This window comes from Chiloscyllium punctatum, chromosome 6 (assembly GCF_047496795.1).
Source record: "Chiloscyllium punctatum isolate Juve2018m chromosome 6, sChiPun1.3, whole genome shotgun sequence".
Lineage (NCBI taxonomy): Eukaryota > Metazoa > Chordata > Chondrichthyes > Orectolobiformes > Hemiscylliidae > Chiloscyllium > Chiloscyllium punctatum.
This window is the reverse complement of record NC_092744.1, coordinates 27277230-27291440: the sequence shown is the minus strand read 5'-3', so window position 1 is coordinate 27291440 and position 14211 is coordinate 27277230. Positions and strand designations below refer to the sequence as shown.

The 14211-nt window shown below is 43.0% G+C and overlaps 1 protein-coding gene across 2 annotated transcripts in view; it reads right to left on the bottom strand.

Annotated features, from left to right (window-relative positions):
- Window positions 1-14211, bottom strand: part of p3h2 (prolyl 3-hydroxylase 2) — a 153377-nt gene that overhangs the window by 11356 nt on the left and 127810 nt on the right. For both annotated transcript variants that reach the window (XM_072572186.1, XM_072572187.1), the window contains exons 7-11: window positions 6536-6588; window positions 5534-5631; window positions 4889-5016; window positions 4699-4794; window positions 1718-1868 (exon numbers count right to left, since the gene is read on the bottom strand). In XM_072572186.1, the coding sequence (XP_072428287.1) occupies window positions 1718-1868; window positions 4699-4794; window positions 4889-5016; window positions 5534-5631; window positions 6536-6588 (526 nt within the window). The remainder of the gene's footprint in view (window positions 1-1717; window positions 1869-4698; window positions 4795-4888; window positions 5017-5533; window positions 5632-6535; window positions 6589-14211) is intronic.

Sequence of the window (14211 nt, the reverse complement as noted above, 5' to 3'; positions counted from 1 at the left end):
TCAGTAATCAGAGGGACACTGATGGAACAGTATTCACTACCAAACCAGATAGAACACAAGGAAACAGATTCTCTCTTACAGCATGTTGTTATGATTTGGATAAATATTTGAAGGGAACATGGGGAGGAGCAAGCTGGAGCACTGCAATTAATTGCATCGCTCGATCCAAAAACTCTCAAACACATGCTGGTTTAACCTGCTGCTTCTCTGTTGTTTTTAGATAATCTATTCATTTTCTAACTTCATAAAAAGCCCAGCCTAATTCATGAATCTGTCCTCATGACAGAACCCCTTAAAACCTGGGATGATCCTGTTCAATCTGTATTGCACTTTGACCAACACTTCCTTCATGAAGTCTTGTGTTGTTGCTGAAGAGAGACAAAATTTTGCTGAAGCTTTCTGCATCACACTGATCAGGAAAAATGCAAGTATGCCAAAATTCAAATCATTCACATACCTTTTAAAGGTGTTGATTCATTGGCAAGTCAACTCTGCTTAATCATGGGGTTGTCATGGAGCAAGCAATAAGGATAGACTAGATTATCAATCACTGAGAAAACCCTTTCTCCTGTAGTATAAATTGCTGTGATTATTTGAAATTCGGAATGCTTGCAAACTGCCCTAATCTGCACAAGACAAAAAGCTACAGCCACTACAACTGCTGTCAACAATCACCAGGTTTCCTCCTGCTGAGCCATTTTTTGTGGTGTGCTTCTTAAGAAATGCTACTGACTAATCCACTCTGACACAGTGTAGATTTCACAATGCACAATTTCACAATAGATCTGGTGACTTTCCAGCTGCATTTCAAATAGTGAGAATCCAGTGGTTGCAACAGCCAGTGAAGAGTCACAGACAGTTTACAGAACAGAGCTGGTTTCTCCTGGGAAATTGTCAAGTACTTCAGTTGTAGCTAGCCTCGGGGGGAGGAGGGTTTCTAGGTGCTGGAAGTATGGGAGGTTAGCTGCAAATGCTCCGCATCTGACAATACAAAGAGCAATACGTCATACAAGGTCATTGAGCCAGTTAAACCTGTGATGAATCTTTGGAAGTTCCTATTGTATCTATACTCACCAGCTGTTCAGGCAGTGTATTGAAACCATTGTACCATTGGGTGTGGTGGTGGCAGAGTGGTAATATCACTGGGATTGCTCATCCAGAACCTCAGCCATTGTTCAGGGAATGTGGATTTGAATCCCACCATGATAGATTTTTAATAAGTAGAATAAAGAGCTAGCCTAATTGTGAGCTTGTAATCACTGTACCAATTGTAAAACCTTAATAGGGAACAGTCATCCCTATCTGGTGTTACCACTTCCATAAATGAATAAATCAAAAATACATTTTTTTATACAGTCAAAGTTCTCATCCATCCCTGTAGTTCCTTTGCAGATTCTCTTTTATCTGTGTCCCTCCATTAACCTTCCCTCCTTCCATTGGAAACATTTTCTCTGTATTTACTTTATCAGAACCCCTTGAGATTTTAAATCTTTATTGCTCAATATCTGCCTTAACTTTCTTTGGTCTCAAGGGAATAATCCCAGGTACCCTTGTTTCCACTCAATCGATACATTAACCTCACCAACAGTCACAGTTTCCCACTCTGGGTTCCCGCAACAAAACTTCATCTTAGACAATTACTTTGTTGCAAAAGTCTGCACTCATTCTTCAAAGACATGGTCCATCATCATTCACTGTCTACGGAAAGGACCCTCACCTTCGATAGCTGTTCTGCAGACCAGGTGAGTGTATGAGAAGTATAGTGTGGAGTTCAACATGAAATAGGATTGAATGATCTTCCTAGCCTTTTCACTAACATCATAGAATAACCTGGCTCTGTGCAATGGGATCCGACCTTCATAGCCATACTGAAAGAGAGGAATGGAATTGTCAAAGTTAAAAGGATTAGGTACAAGGGGAACACTGACTTTTATATTTGAAACATTCTATCCAACATGCATGAGCAAACATTCTAATCTCTTCCTCCCTTGCCTCAAACAAGAATTGGTCTACAAATAACCTCAGTCAGGCAGAGAAACAGGCTCATCTGGAAACTGGTTTAGGATCGGGGAGTGCAGTAAGAAACAAAATTATTTTGTTTTTAAAATATGGGGCTATAACCTGAACAGGAGATTGGATTACTGCGACAAAAATCCCAGGAGAGTTTTACAACTTGAAAATTATGTGCTATCGTTTTTTTAAATTATTATTTATTTGTGGGATGTGGTCATCATTGGCTGGACCAGATTTATTGCCCGTCCTAGTTGCTCTTGAGAAGGTGGTAGAGAGCTGCCTTCTTGAACTGCTGCAATCCATGTCCTGTAGCTTGAGCCACAATGCCTGTGGGGAGAGATTGCCAGGATTTTGACCTAGTGACAGTGAAGGAATGGCAATATGTTTCCAAGTCAGGATGATAAGTGGCTTGGAGGGAACTTGGAGGTGGTGGTGTTCCCATGTATCTGCTGCCTGTGTCTTTATTGATGCAACTGGTCATGGTTTGGAAGGTGCTGCTGAAGAACTTTGGTGAATTTCTGCAGTGCACCTTGTCGAAGGTACACACTGCTGCTACTGGGCATCAGTTGTAGAAGGAATGAATGGTCGTGGATGTGGTGCCCATCCAGCGGGCTGTTGTGTTCTGGATGGTGTCAAGTTTCTTGAGTGTTGTTGGAGCTGCACTCATCCAGGCATGTGGGGAGTATTCCATCAGACTACTAATTTCTGCTTTGTAGTTCATTGTTAGGCTTTTGGGAGTCAGGAGCTGAGTTACTGACTGCAACACTCCTAGCCTCTGACCTGCTATTGTAGCCACATTACTTTTATGGCTGTAAGAGTTCAGTTTCTGGTCAACTGTAACCCCCACGATGTGGTGGCGATGCCATTGAATGCCAAGGGACAATGGCTAGATTCTCTCTTGCTGGAGATGGGCATTGCCTGGCACTTGTGTGGCACAAATGTTATTTGACATTTATCTGCCCAAAGCTGGATATTGTCCAGGTCTGACTGCATTTGGACATGGACTGCTTCAGAATCTGAGGAGTCATGAATGGGGCTGAACATTGTGTTATCCTGAACTTGGACTCCCACTTCTGACCTTATGGAGGGAAGGTCATTGATGAAGCAGCTGAAGATGGTGGTGTCTGGGACACTCCCCAATGTACTCCTGTTGATCCATGCAATACAATTTTACTTCTTGAAACCCTAAGAGGTGGCATTAAATACCGAGTGGCACAAAGAATCAAATGAGTTCAGGAAATTCTGCCTGACAACAATACTATGATTGGTCAATTAGCAGTGCATTTAATGCTAGAACTGTTAGGAGAGTGAAACATCCAGAGCCTGCAACCAAAAAGCATCAATCTCTCCTACTCTCCCTCCATATGGAGGAAAAACTTAGAAGAAAGAATTGGGTCCACTCAATCAACTGGTTTAATTAAAGTATGAATATCGCCCAACAAAAAAAAATGTGCCTCCAGTGATAAACATCAAAAAACAGTAACACTTTAACCCAGGCTTCAAATCTGGACTTGTAATCTTCAGAATGTTGCTTACCCTGTCAATATTCTTTTTCCAGCCATAGTATACACGTTAAACTATTGGTCTTTAGTCTATTTTAAACGGTGAAAAAGTGTGCATGTGTTTGGGTTTTAAGGGACTAAGGGCTAAGTTTGCAGATGACATAGTATTGAGCAATCGGTGAGGTTACAGACCAGACTTAGACAGGCTTGGAGACTTGGAGAGTGGGCAAAGAAGTTGCAGATTTAACACAATGTGGGAAAGTGTGAGGTTATGTATTTTGGTGGGAAGTGGCGTATTTTCTAAATGAGGAAAGGCTTTGAAAATCTGAAGCAGAAAAGGGAGTTGGGAGTCCTAGTTCAGGATTCTCTTAAGGTTAACATTCAGTTTCATTTGGCAGTTAGGAAGGCAAACACAATTTTGGCATTCATTTCAAGAGGGCTAGAATATATGTGAGATGGATTCGGGTGAGGCTGTATAACACTCTGGTCAGACCACATTTGGAATATTGTGAGCAATTTTGGGCCCCCATATCTGATGATGGAAGGGTTTAAAAGACTGATCCTGGAGGTAAACGGCTTGTCATATGAGGAGTGGTTGAGGACTCTGAGTCTGTATGAGGATGAGGGGGGAATCGGATTGAAACTTACAGAATACTGAAAGGCCTGGATAGAGTGGATGTGGAAAAGATGTTTCCACAGGTAGGAGAGACTTGGACATGAAGGCACAGCCTTAGAGTGAAGGGACGACCCTTTAGAACTGAGATGAGGAGGAATTTCTTCAGCCAGAGAGTGGTGAATCTTTGGAACTCATTGCTGCAGAATGCTATGGAGGCCAGATCACTGTATTTACTAAAGACAGAGATAGATAGGTTCTCAATTAATAATTGGATCAAGGGTTAAGGGGAGAAAGGAGAAGAATCAGCCATGACTAAACGATGGGAAAAAAACTCAACAGGCCTATTTCTGCTCCTGTGTTGTGATCTTATGCATATAGTTAATGTCGCACCTTAATATTTCTAACTACCCTCTGCCAATTGTTCAAGTTAAGTTAAAGAATGGTGATATATTTCCAAGTAGGTGGTGGCACTCCTATGTATCTGCTGCCCTCGTCTTTCCCGAGAGTAGCAGTTGTGGGCTTGAAGGGTGTTGTTGTAAAAACTTGAATTCCAGAATATTTGCTCACCACCAGGGCCTTATAGACAGTTGCTCCTTCAAAGCGCTCATTAGGGGTGTGGGGTGACATTTTGCCTCTGTAACCATCTCCTGCCAGCGTGATGGACTGTGAAAATATGGACAACCTGATTAGGAGGAAAGAAAGGTTCCAGGTGGGATAGACACATCAGAAACACCAACAAAACCTCAGGGACACTCACACTAGCCAAGTGGAATAGCTCATGGCATTCCTGTGCAGTGATCACATCATCAAGGAGCACTCGCTGGCTCCCATTCATTTGCTGCGAATCATAGACAAGTTTCACCCGGTCATAGAGGAGGGGTCCACCTGAAAGGAGACATAGAGCTCAGTGAAACCAGGTGCCTCAAAACACCCAGCAGCCATTAGTCACTGGTAGCTGGTTAGGTGGAATAGAGAGGAGTGAGATCGAGAGGCTGCTGAAAATGTGTTGCTGGAAAAGCGCAGCAGGTCAGGCAGCATCCAAGGAGCAGGAGAATCGACGTTTCGGGCATGAGCCCTTCTTCAGGAATCGAGATCGAGAGGCGTTGAGAAGAGGCGATGGATGTGGATGGGATTGAGGGATATGGAGAGGAGGGGATGGATGTGGATGGGACTGAGGGATGTGGAGAGGAGGGGATGGATGTGGATGGGACTGAGGGATGTGGAGAGGAGGGGATGGATGTGGATGCTGTTTAGAGAGTTACTGCATGAAGAGGAGAGGAACTTCTCAATTTCCAAAGGCTGTGAATGAAATGGAGTTGTGTTTGGGAAGGGATTCCTGGTCAGTGTCTGATCCATTCTCTCTCAGCCACAGTCAGTCAGTCATCTGGATTTATTCTTTTACCTTCTTGTCTCTGTTGTGGAACCTTTCTCTCAACTTTTCTCTTCTGGCTCGTTGGCATTTCTGGTTCCTTTAAACTTTCTTCTTCACCTGGCAACCGTCTGTTGGTGGAAAGACAGGTTAGAATTATAATCCCATCATCCTCTGTCCATCAACTGAGGCAGCACCTCATCTGAAACTCCATCTCACCCAGTAAGGAGTTACACCCCTCCATCTTTAAACCGATAACAAAATCCTCAGCCTGAGGCCCGGTTGTCTAGGAAACAGATACTTTCTGTTAGGATCAATTGGGATTTCAAGGGTATCTTTAACATGTACCAATGTCCCAGCATGCTTCACAGGATGGTAATCAGAGGAAAATATGACCTCAACCCACAGAAAGTGTGGCTGGGTTGGAGTCAAGGTAGAAGAATGTCCAAGAGGAAGGGAGAGAGGTGGAGAGGTTTAGGGAGGGAGTTCCAGAGTTTACAACCACAGGGTGTGGAGGGCACAGACACCAACAGCAGTGTGATGGAAAACAGGGAATTCTCAGAAGGCTAGTGTTGGAGAAGCGCAGAGATCTTGGAGGGTTGTACGAGGTCACAGAGATACGGAGGTGGGAGAGACGGTGGAGTGAGTCAAATATGAGGATGGGAATTTAAAACTGGAGTTGATGCTGGCCTAGAAGCTCATGAGAACGGGGACACTGTGCTGGTAAGAAGTAATGAAGGCGTTATTAAACATTTCTGGATCAGGTGGAACCTGAATCCAGACCTCCTGGCTCAGGAGTAGGAACATTGCAACATTTGTATGTGTAACAGCAACACATATTTATTACCTAGCCATGGGATTCTAACTGATTCAAAAGATACATCTATGCAGGTGGAGAAGGTGAACAAAAAATCCAAACAAATGTAGAAGGGTATAATCTGGAATGGTTGGAATTTTTAATCATTTCAATAAACTGTAGCAGTTTGGATGATATCTTTCTAAAACCGCAAGAGGGGACTATCCCATAACTCCTACCTCTTAGGATGATCCGGATTTTCATGTTTTGTTCCAGAGACAGTCCAGTTAATCTAAAAATCAGAAGAAAAATCCAGAAATTAAATTCAACATCTAAAATTAATGCATAATATCAGGAAGTCTAAAATAGCCAAGAAAAATAATTTTTGCAGCTTCAGAGTATAGCTTTCTGCACAGGTCAAAAGGTGAAAAACAATAAAGTATCTTGTTCCTCACCTCAGGAGGATAAGCAGGGACTGGAAAGATTTACATTTTAGCATCAATCATTCACAAGACAGCAATGGCATGGTGTTAGAAACAGACTAAATCTTTCTCTCCACTGTCTCCATCAAACACTCCCAGGACAGGTACAGCATGGGGTTCGATACAGAGTATAGCTCTCTCCATACTGTCCCCACTAATCCCTCTTAGGGCAGGTACAACACACATCTCGGTTTATCTGACATGATAAACTACTTTCCTGGCTTCTCTTACACTGAATGCAGTCAGAGAAAGTGTAGTAAGCTTGTGATGTGTCAGAGGATGGAAGACCTCTCCATAAGAGGATAATGGTATCAATAATTGGTGTTGTAGCCAATGATCACAGGCAGGTCTGTGTTGTAGCCTGTAACAATGTTGCCCCTTTACAAGGTCATGTCGTCCTTGGTTTTCTTCAAGAGGGGTCTTAAAGACAGAAGTGCCAATATGTCTGGAAATGTTACTTGAAAACAATGATGGGAAGTGGCCAGTTCGGGATTTGTTTTTCTAGTTTGGTTTAGTTTTTTAGCTGGGAGTCAGAAAACTGCTGAAGCAGCTATAGTAAAAGGTCATTCCATGTTTCAACAGAGGTCTTACCTGGACTTTCTCTCTGAAAACTCCTGCGTGTAAGAAGCTGTGTTTGAATTTACCTTTTGCAAGGGGTGTATTTATGGGATATTGCAGGGATTGCAATAGCTTCATCAAGTTGTAAAATGGTGTTGATTGGATTATCAAATCAGTTAAGTTATTCTAAATTCTGTTTTCTTTTGTTTGTGTTTCATCTGTAATGCTTAAATAAAATGTAGTTTTGTTGAAAGCAGAGTGTTTGACCAACTACATCACTCCTGGAATATCCACTGTACATCTGCTTAAAAAGGTTAGGACCTGGGCTACCTTCTTAAAATGTTTTGAAGGGGTCCAGCCTATCCATAACAAGCTGCAATGATTTACAATATATATTAAGAATTGGATGAGAAACATTAATGTACTATAGACCAGGTGACTCAAAAATAGGTGGGAAGGCAAGTGGTGAGGATGACACACAGGGATTTGGAAATCCTTGTGCAGAAATTATGAAGAGCTAGCATACAACTTCAGCAGATAATAGGGCAGGCAATGAAATGTTGGTCATTATATCAGAGAATGGGATATTAAAAATAGAGAAGCCGTGCTAAAACTGCACGTAGCATTTGTCAGACCACAGTTGGAATACTGCAAATAGCTTGATCCTTAATCTAAGGAAAGGTAAACTACCATTGGATGAAGTTCAGATAAGGTTTACCAGGTTGATTCCATGTATGGAGGGATTGCCTTATGAGGGGAGGCCTAGGAATGAGAGGAAACCTTAATTAAATAGCACAAACATCAGTAGTGTTGTTGATCATGGGGAAGATGGTCTCAGGCTACTGTCTAATATAGACAACTGGTAAATTGGGAAAAACAATAGCAGATGGAATATAATCCTTATAAGGTTAAGGATAATCCAGAGAGATTCTACAAGTGCATTAAGAGTAAAAGAGCAAGAAGGGAGAGAATAGGGCTCCTGAAAGATCAATAAGGTCATTGAACCTCAGAAGATAGCAGAAATACTAAATTAATATTTCATATCAGTTTTTACTGTTAAGAAAGAAATGGAGGTTAGCAAACACAGGGAAATAAATACTGATGTTTTGAAAACAGTTCACATTACTGAAGAGGAAATGCTGGAGATCTCAGAAAACAAAGGTGGATAAAACTCTGGAACCTAATCGACTGTATCCCAGGACATTATGGGAAGTTAGGGAAGACATTTCAGGGACTCTGGCACAGATACTTGTATCATATAACCATGGGTGAGGTGCTGGAGGACTGCAGTGTAGTAATGTTGTGCCTTTATTTAAGAAAGGCTGACAGGGGAAGCCTGAGCACTACAAACCTGGGAGTTTGATATTGGCAGGGGTTCTTAAAGACAGGATTTATGTGGATTGGAAGAGGTAAGGAATGATTAGGGATAATCAGCATGACTTTGTGCAAGGGAAATTACGTCTCAGAAACTTTGAGTTTTTTGAAAAAATTACCAAAATGATTGATGTGGGCAGAGTGGTAGACATTGTTTTTATGGACTTTCATAAAGCCTTTGACAAGGTTACACCAATTAGTAAAGTTAGATCACATGAGATTCAAGGAGAGCTTGCCAGTTAGATAGAAAATTGACTTTATATTAGGAGACAGGGTGGGGGTAGAGGGTTGTTTTTTGGACTGAAGGTCTGCAACCAACAGTCTTCCACAGGGATCGCTGCTGGGTCTACTTTTGCTGTCATTTATATAAACAAACAATTTGGATGAAAATTTAGGAGACCTGGTTAGTAAGTTTGCAGATGACACCAGAATTGGTTGTATAGTAGACAGTGAAGGAAGTTATCTTATGTTACAAAGGGATGTTAATCAATTGAACCAGTGGGCCGAGGAGTGGCAGATAGAGTTTAATTTGGATAAACGTGAGGAATTGCATTTTGGTAATACAAACAAGAGCATCACTTAAACAATTAATGATTGGGGTCTGGGTAGTATTGTCAAACCAACACTCCCTAAAGTTCAGAAACATAATTCTTTGAAATTTTCATCACATATAGGCAGAGTGGTTAAGAAGGCTCTTGCCCTCATTGCTCAGACCTTTGAGTATAGAATTTAGGAAGTCATGTTGAGGTTGTACAGGACATTGGTGAGGCCCTTTCTGAAGTACTGTGTATAGGTCTTATTGCTCTGCTAAAGGAAGGATATTAAACTGCAGAAGGTTCAAAAAACATTTACCAGGATGTTGCCAACAACAGAAAATTTGAGTTATAAAGATAGATGGGGACATATTTTTGCTAGAGCATAGGAATTTGAGGGATGACTGTTTTGATGTTTATAAAATCATGAGGGGCACAGATAAGATGAATAGTAAGGATCTTTTCCCCAGCGTGGGGAGTTCAAAAGTGGGGGGCATTTTTTAAGGTGAAAGCAGAAAGATTTAAAAGAGACATTAGGGTCAATTTCTTTTAATATAGAGAGAGTGGTTCGTGTATGAAATGATCTGCCGGAGGGAAAATGGTGGATGCAGCTATGGGTACAACATTAAAGAGACATTTGGATAAGTAAATGAACAGGAAAGGTTTGGAGGGATATGGACCAAACGCAGGCAAGTGATAGTAGTTTGGTTTGGGAACATGGTTGGCATGGACTAGTTGGACTGAACGGTCTGTTTCGATGCTGTATGACTCTATGACCTTCGGTCTGCAGCGATGCATTTTGGGAAGTCTAATAAGGGAGGAATTTACACAATGAATGCTAGGTGCCTCGGGAGTACTGAGGAAACAAAGGGTTCTTGGTGGATCAGTCTATAGATTCCAGAAGGTGTCACCACAAGTAGACAGGGTGGTAAAGAAGGTATACAGGATGCTTGTCTTCAGTAGCCTGGGTGTAGAATATAGGAGCAAGGAAGTCTTATTACAACTTTATAAAACATTGGTTAGGCCACAGATGGAATACGGTGTGCAATTCCATTTGCCACACTATCAGAAGGATGTGATTACAGTGGAAAAAGCACAGAGGAGATCCACCAGAATTTTGCGATGAAAGGTCTCAGTTATGAGGATAGATTGGTTAAGCTGGGTTTGTTTTGCCTGGAACAGAGGGAGCTCAGGAGTAGGAGGAGGAGAATTGGGCAGGGGGAGGGGAGGGAGGGGATCTGATTGAGGTTTACAGAATTATGAGAAGGTATAGACTGGGTAGATGGTGAGAATCTTTTCCACATGCAGACATGTCTAAGACGACCAGAGGGCATGAGTTTAAGGTGAGGAGTAAGTGACTTAGTGGGGGTCGAGGAAAGGTTTTTTCATGCAGAGGGTGGTAGAAATTCGAAATGCACTGCCTGGAGTCAGGTACTCTCGCAATAATTAAGAAGCAAATAAATGAGGACTTAAAATTTCAAGGTATAGTAGGCTATAGATCAAATGCAGGTAAATGGGATTAGCATAGTTTGAGGTTTGTTGGTTAGCATTGGCATGGTGGGTCGATGGGCCTGTTTCTCTTCTGTATGACTCAATGACTTTAAATGAACAAAATTCTTATGGGACTTGATAGGGTCGATGCTGAAAGGTCATCTCCCCTTGAGGGAGAGTCTACAAGCAGGGGCACCATCTTAGAGTAGGCAAAAATCAGGAGGAATTTCTTCTTTTAAAAAGCGGTGAATTGTGGTTGTCAAGGCTGGGTCATTAGAGTATATTCAAGTTGAGATAGATCTTAAATCAGTAAGGGTATCTACGATAATGGGGAAAAGGCAGGAAAGTGGATTTGAAGATTCAGATTAGCCAAGATCTCATTGAATAAGAGCAGACTCAATGGACTTAATGGCCTACTGCTCTTATGTCTATGGGCTGATAGACTTTGAGTTCAACTTTGTTTACTTAAAGTCAGATACTTTTCTCCCCCATCTATACTGGCGAACATTTACCCAATCTGAATCTGTGCAGACCCCCTGCCCAAACCATCGACAGTGTCAGGACAGGTCACCAATGTTGTCATCATCCCCAGTCAGTGCGGACCTCTCACACCAGTGAATGGGAAATGGTGTGAGGGAGGGAGGGGAGATGCAAGTGGAAAAAGGGATCACTGAACTTGGCAGCCCCTGCCTCGACCCCATTCCAATTCTTTCACCGCCATCCCCACTATAGACATCCCTGACACAACTGTTCAGAGTAGTATGCCATTCAAACAATTCACTCTAAGTCCAGTTCATTTGAAATTATCAGGACCTTTAACTTTTGTTTGTGGGTGCTGAGTATTTGTAATAATCTGATGGGGATATACTGTGAACAGCTGGCATAGGATTGCCTCAGGTTCTCCTGACAGAGTATTCAGGAGTGATAGTGATGCAGGAGCTCACTGATGGGTTGCGGCAATCTCACTGGTCAATTATCTGCACCTCAAATGGACTGGGTTCAATGCAAAGTACGTCTGAGTCTCTCAGAGCTGGAGACATATGATAGCATCAAGTGATCCTAATATCAGAAGAAGCCTTAACTAACCAGAACGTCAAATCCTGCACAGACTCTAATGCCACCTTTGCAGCTTCAAGCTTGAGTCAATCAGGTGAACATTCAAACTTGCTTTAGACTCCCAACCAAATACAAAGGCAGTGACATTGAACAAAAAAAAAGGTAAAAAGCTAGCAAAGACAAAAATGAAAAGAACTGAATGATGCAATATAAAAGAAGAAGTGTGTGAAGTTTTTTTGGTATTTTGTAAATTGTTTTTTAATCTTATTACACGTGCAAACAAACAGAATGAGATCAATCAAGGCTGAGCATGTGCAATTGAAAATTATTGATGGATTGTTGGTGTCAGCAAATAGTCCACCCAGGAATGTAAAATGCTGCAATTCAAGACCATCACCACACGATGGCAGCAACATCCACAAGATAGCAAATACAAGACTGAGCCAAAACATCCCAGGACAGGTAGAGCACAAGGGTTAGAGAAAGAGTAAATATCCATTGTCACTGTTCCCATGAAACATTCCCAAAGCAGGTACAACATGGGGCTAGATACAAAGTAAATCTCCCCCTACACTTGAAAAATACAGTGCTGGAAAAACACAGCAGGCCAGGCAGCATCTGAGGGGCAGGAAAATCGACATTTCTTCTTTTGGAATGAGGCTGGTGTGCCAAGCGGGCTCAGATAAAAGGTGGGGGGGGGGGGGAATTTGGGGGAGGGGTGCTGGGAATACGATAGGTGCAAGGAGGTGAGGGTGAAGATAATAGGCCGGACAGGGGGTGGGGACGGAGAGGTCAGGAAGAAGATTGCAAGTCAAGAGGGCGGTGCTGAATTCAGGGGTTGGGACTGAGATAAGGTGGAGGGAGAGGAAATGAGGAAGCTCCCCCTACACTGTCCCTATCAAACATTTCCAGGATAGGTACAGCACAAGGTTTTATATATATATTAAAATCATCCTCCACGCTGTTCCCATCAAATACATAAGAGAATAAAAATGAATATGACAATCAGATCACGTTTTCATTGAATTGTGGAGCAAATTTGAGGAATTAAGCGACCTATTCTGGTTCCAAATCTCTAACTTAATATGTCAAGAATCAGGATATTTCAATCAACAAACAAACAAACAAACAAACAAACAAACAAACAGTCACTTGGTAGGACAGACTTGACCATTGTTACACGAGAGACATGTTGTGGGAGCAGAATTAATGCAAGAAAATCAAATTTCAAATCGCCATAACAATCTATACTACAAGAGGAAAAGGTGTTGACTGGTTAGCACGTCAACTTGGATTGGCCAAGGTGTTGCCATGGAGAAAAAAATGGGGAACATTTCAGTTTCATAAGCTCCATTGAGGCAACTCCGAAAAGGCGTAAGGTTTGAACTTTTATTTTTTGGATTAGTGGTGCTGGAAGAGCACAGCAGTTCAGGCAGCATCCAAGGAGCTTCGAATTCGACGTTTCGGGCAAAAGCCCTTCATCAGGAATAAAGGCAGTGAGCCTGAAGCATGGAGAGATAAGCTAGAGGAGGGTGGGGGTGGGGAGAAAGTAGCATAGAATACAATGGGTGAGTGGGGGTGGGGATGAAGGTGATAGGTCAGGGAGGAGGGTGGAGTGGATAGGTGGAAAGGGAGATAGGCAGGTAGGAAAAGTCTGGACAAGTCATGGGGACAGTGCTGAGCTGGAAGTTTGGAACTAGGGTGAGGTGGGGGAAGGGGAAATGAGGAAACTGTTGAAGTCCACATTGATGCCCTGGGGTTGAAGTGTTCCGAGGAGGAAGATGAGGCGTTCTTCCTCCAGGCGTCTGGTGGTGAGGAGCGGTGGTGAAGGAGGCTCAGGACCTCCATGTCTTCAGCAGAGTGGGAGGGGGAGTTGAAATGTTGGGCCAAGGGGCGGTGTGGTTGATTAGTGCGGGTGTCCCGGAGATGTTCCCTAAAGCGCTCTGCCAGGAGGCGCCCAGTCTCCCCAATGTAGAGGAGACCACATCGGGAGCAACGGATATAATAAATGATATCAGTGGATGTGCAAGTAAAACTTTGATGGATGTGGAAGACTCCTTTAGGGCCTTGGATAGAGGTGAGGGAGGAGGTGTGGGCACAGGTTTTACAGTTCCTGCGGTGGCAGGAGGAAGTGCCAGAATGGGAGGGTGGGTCGTAGGGGGGCGTGGACCTGACCAGGTAGTCACGGAGGGAACGGTCTTTGCGGAAGGCGGAAAGGGGTGGGGAGGGAAATATATCCCTGGTGGTGGGGTCTGTTTGGAGGTGGCGGAAATGTCGGCGGATGATTTGGTTTATGCAAAGGTTGGTAAGGGTGGAAGGTGAGCACCAGGGGCGTTCTGTCCTTGTTATGGTTGGAGGGGTGGGCTCTGAGGGCGGAGGTGCAGGATGTAGACGAGATGCGTTGGAGGGCATCTTTAACCA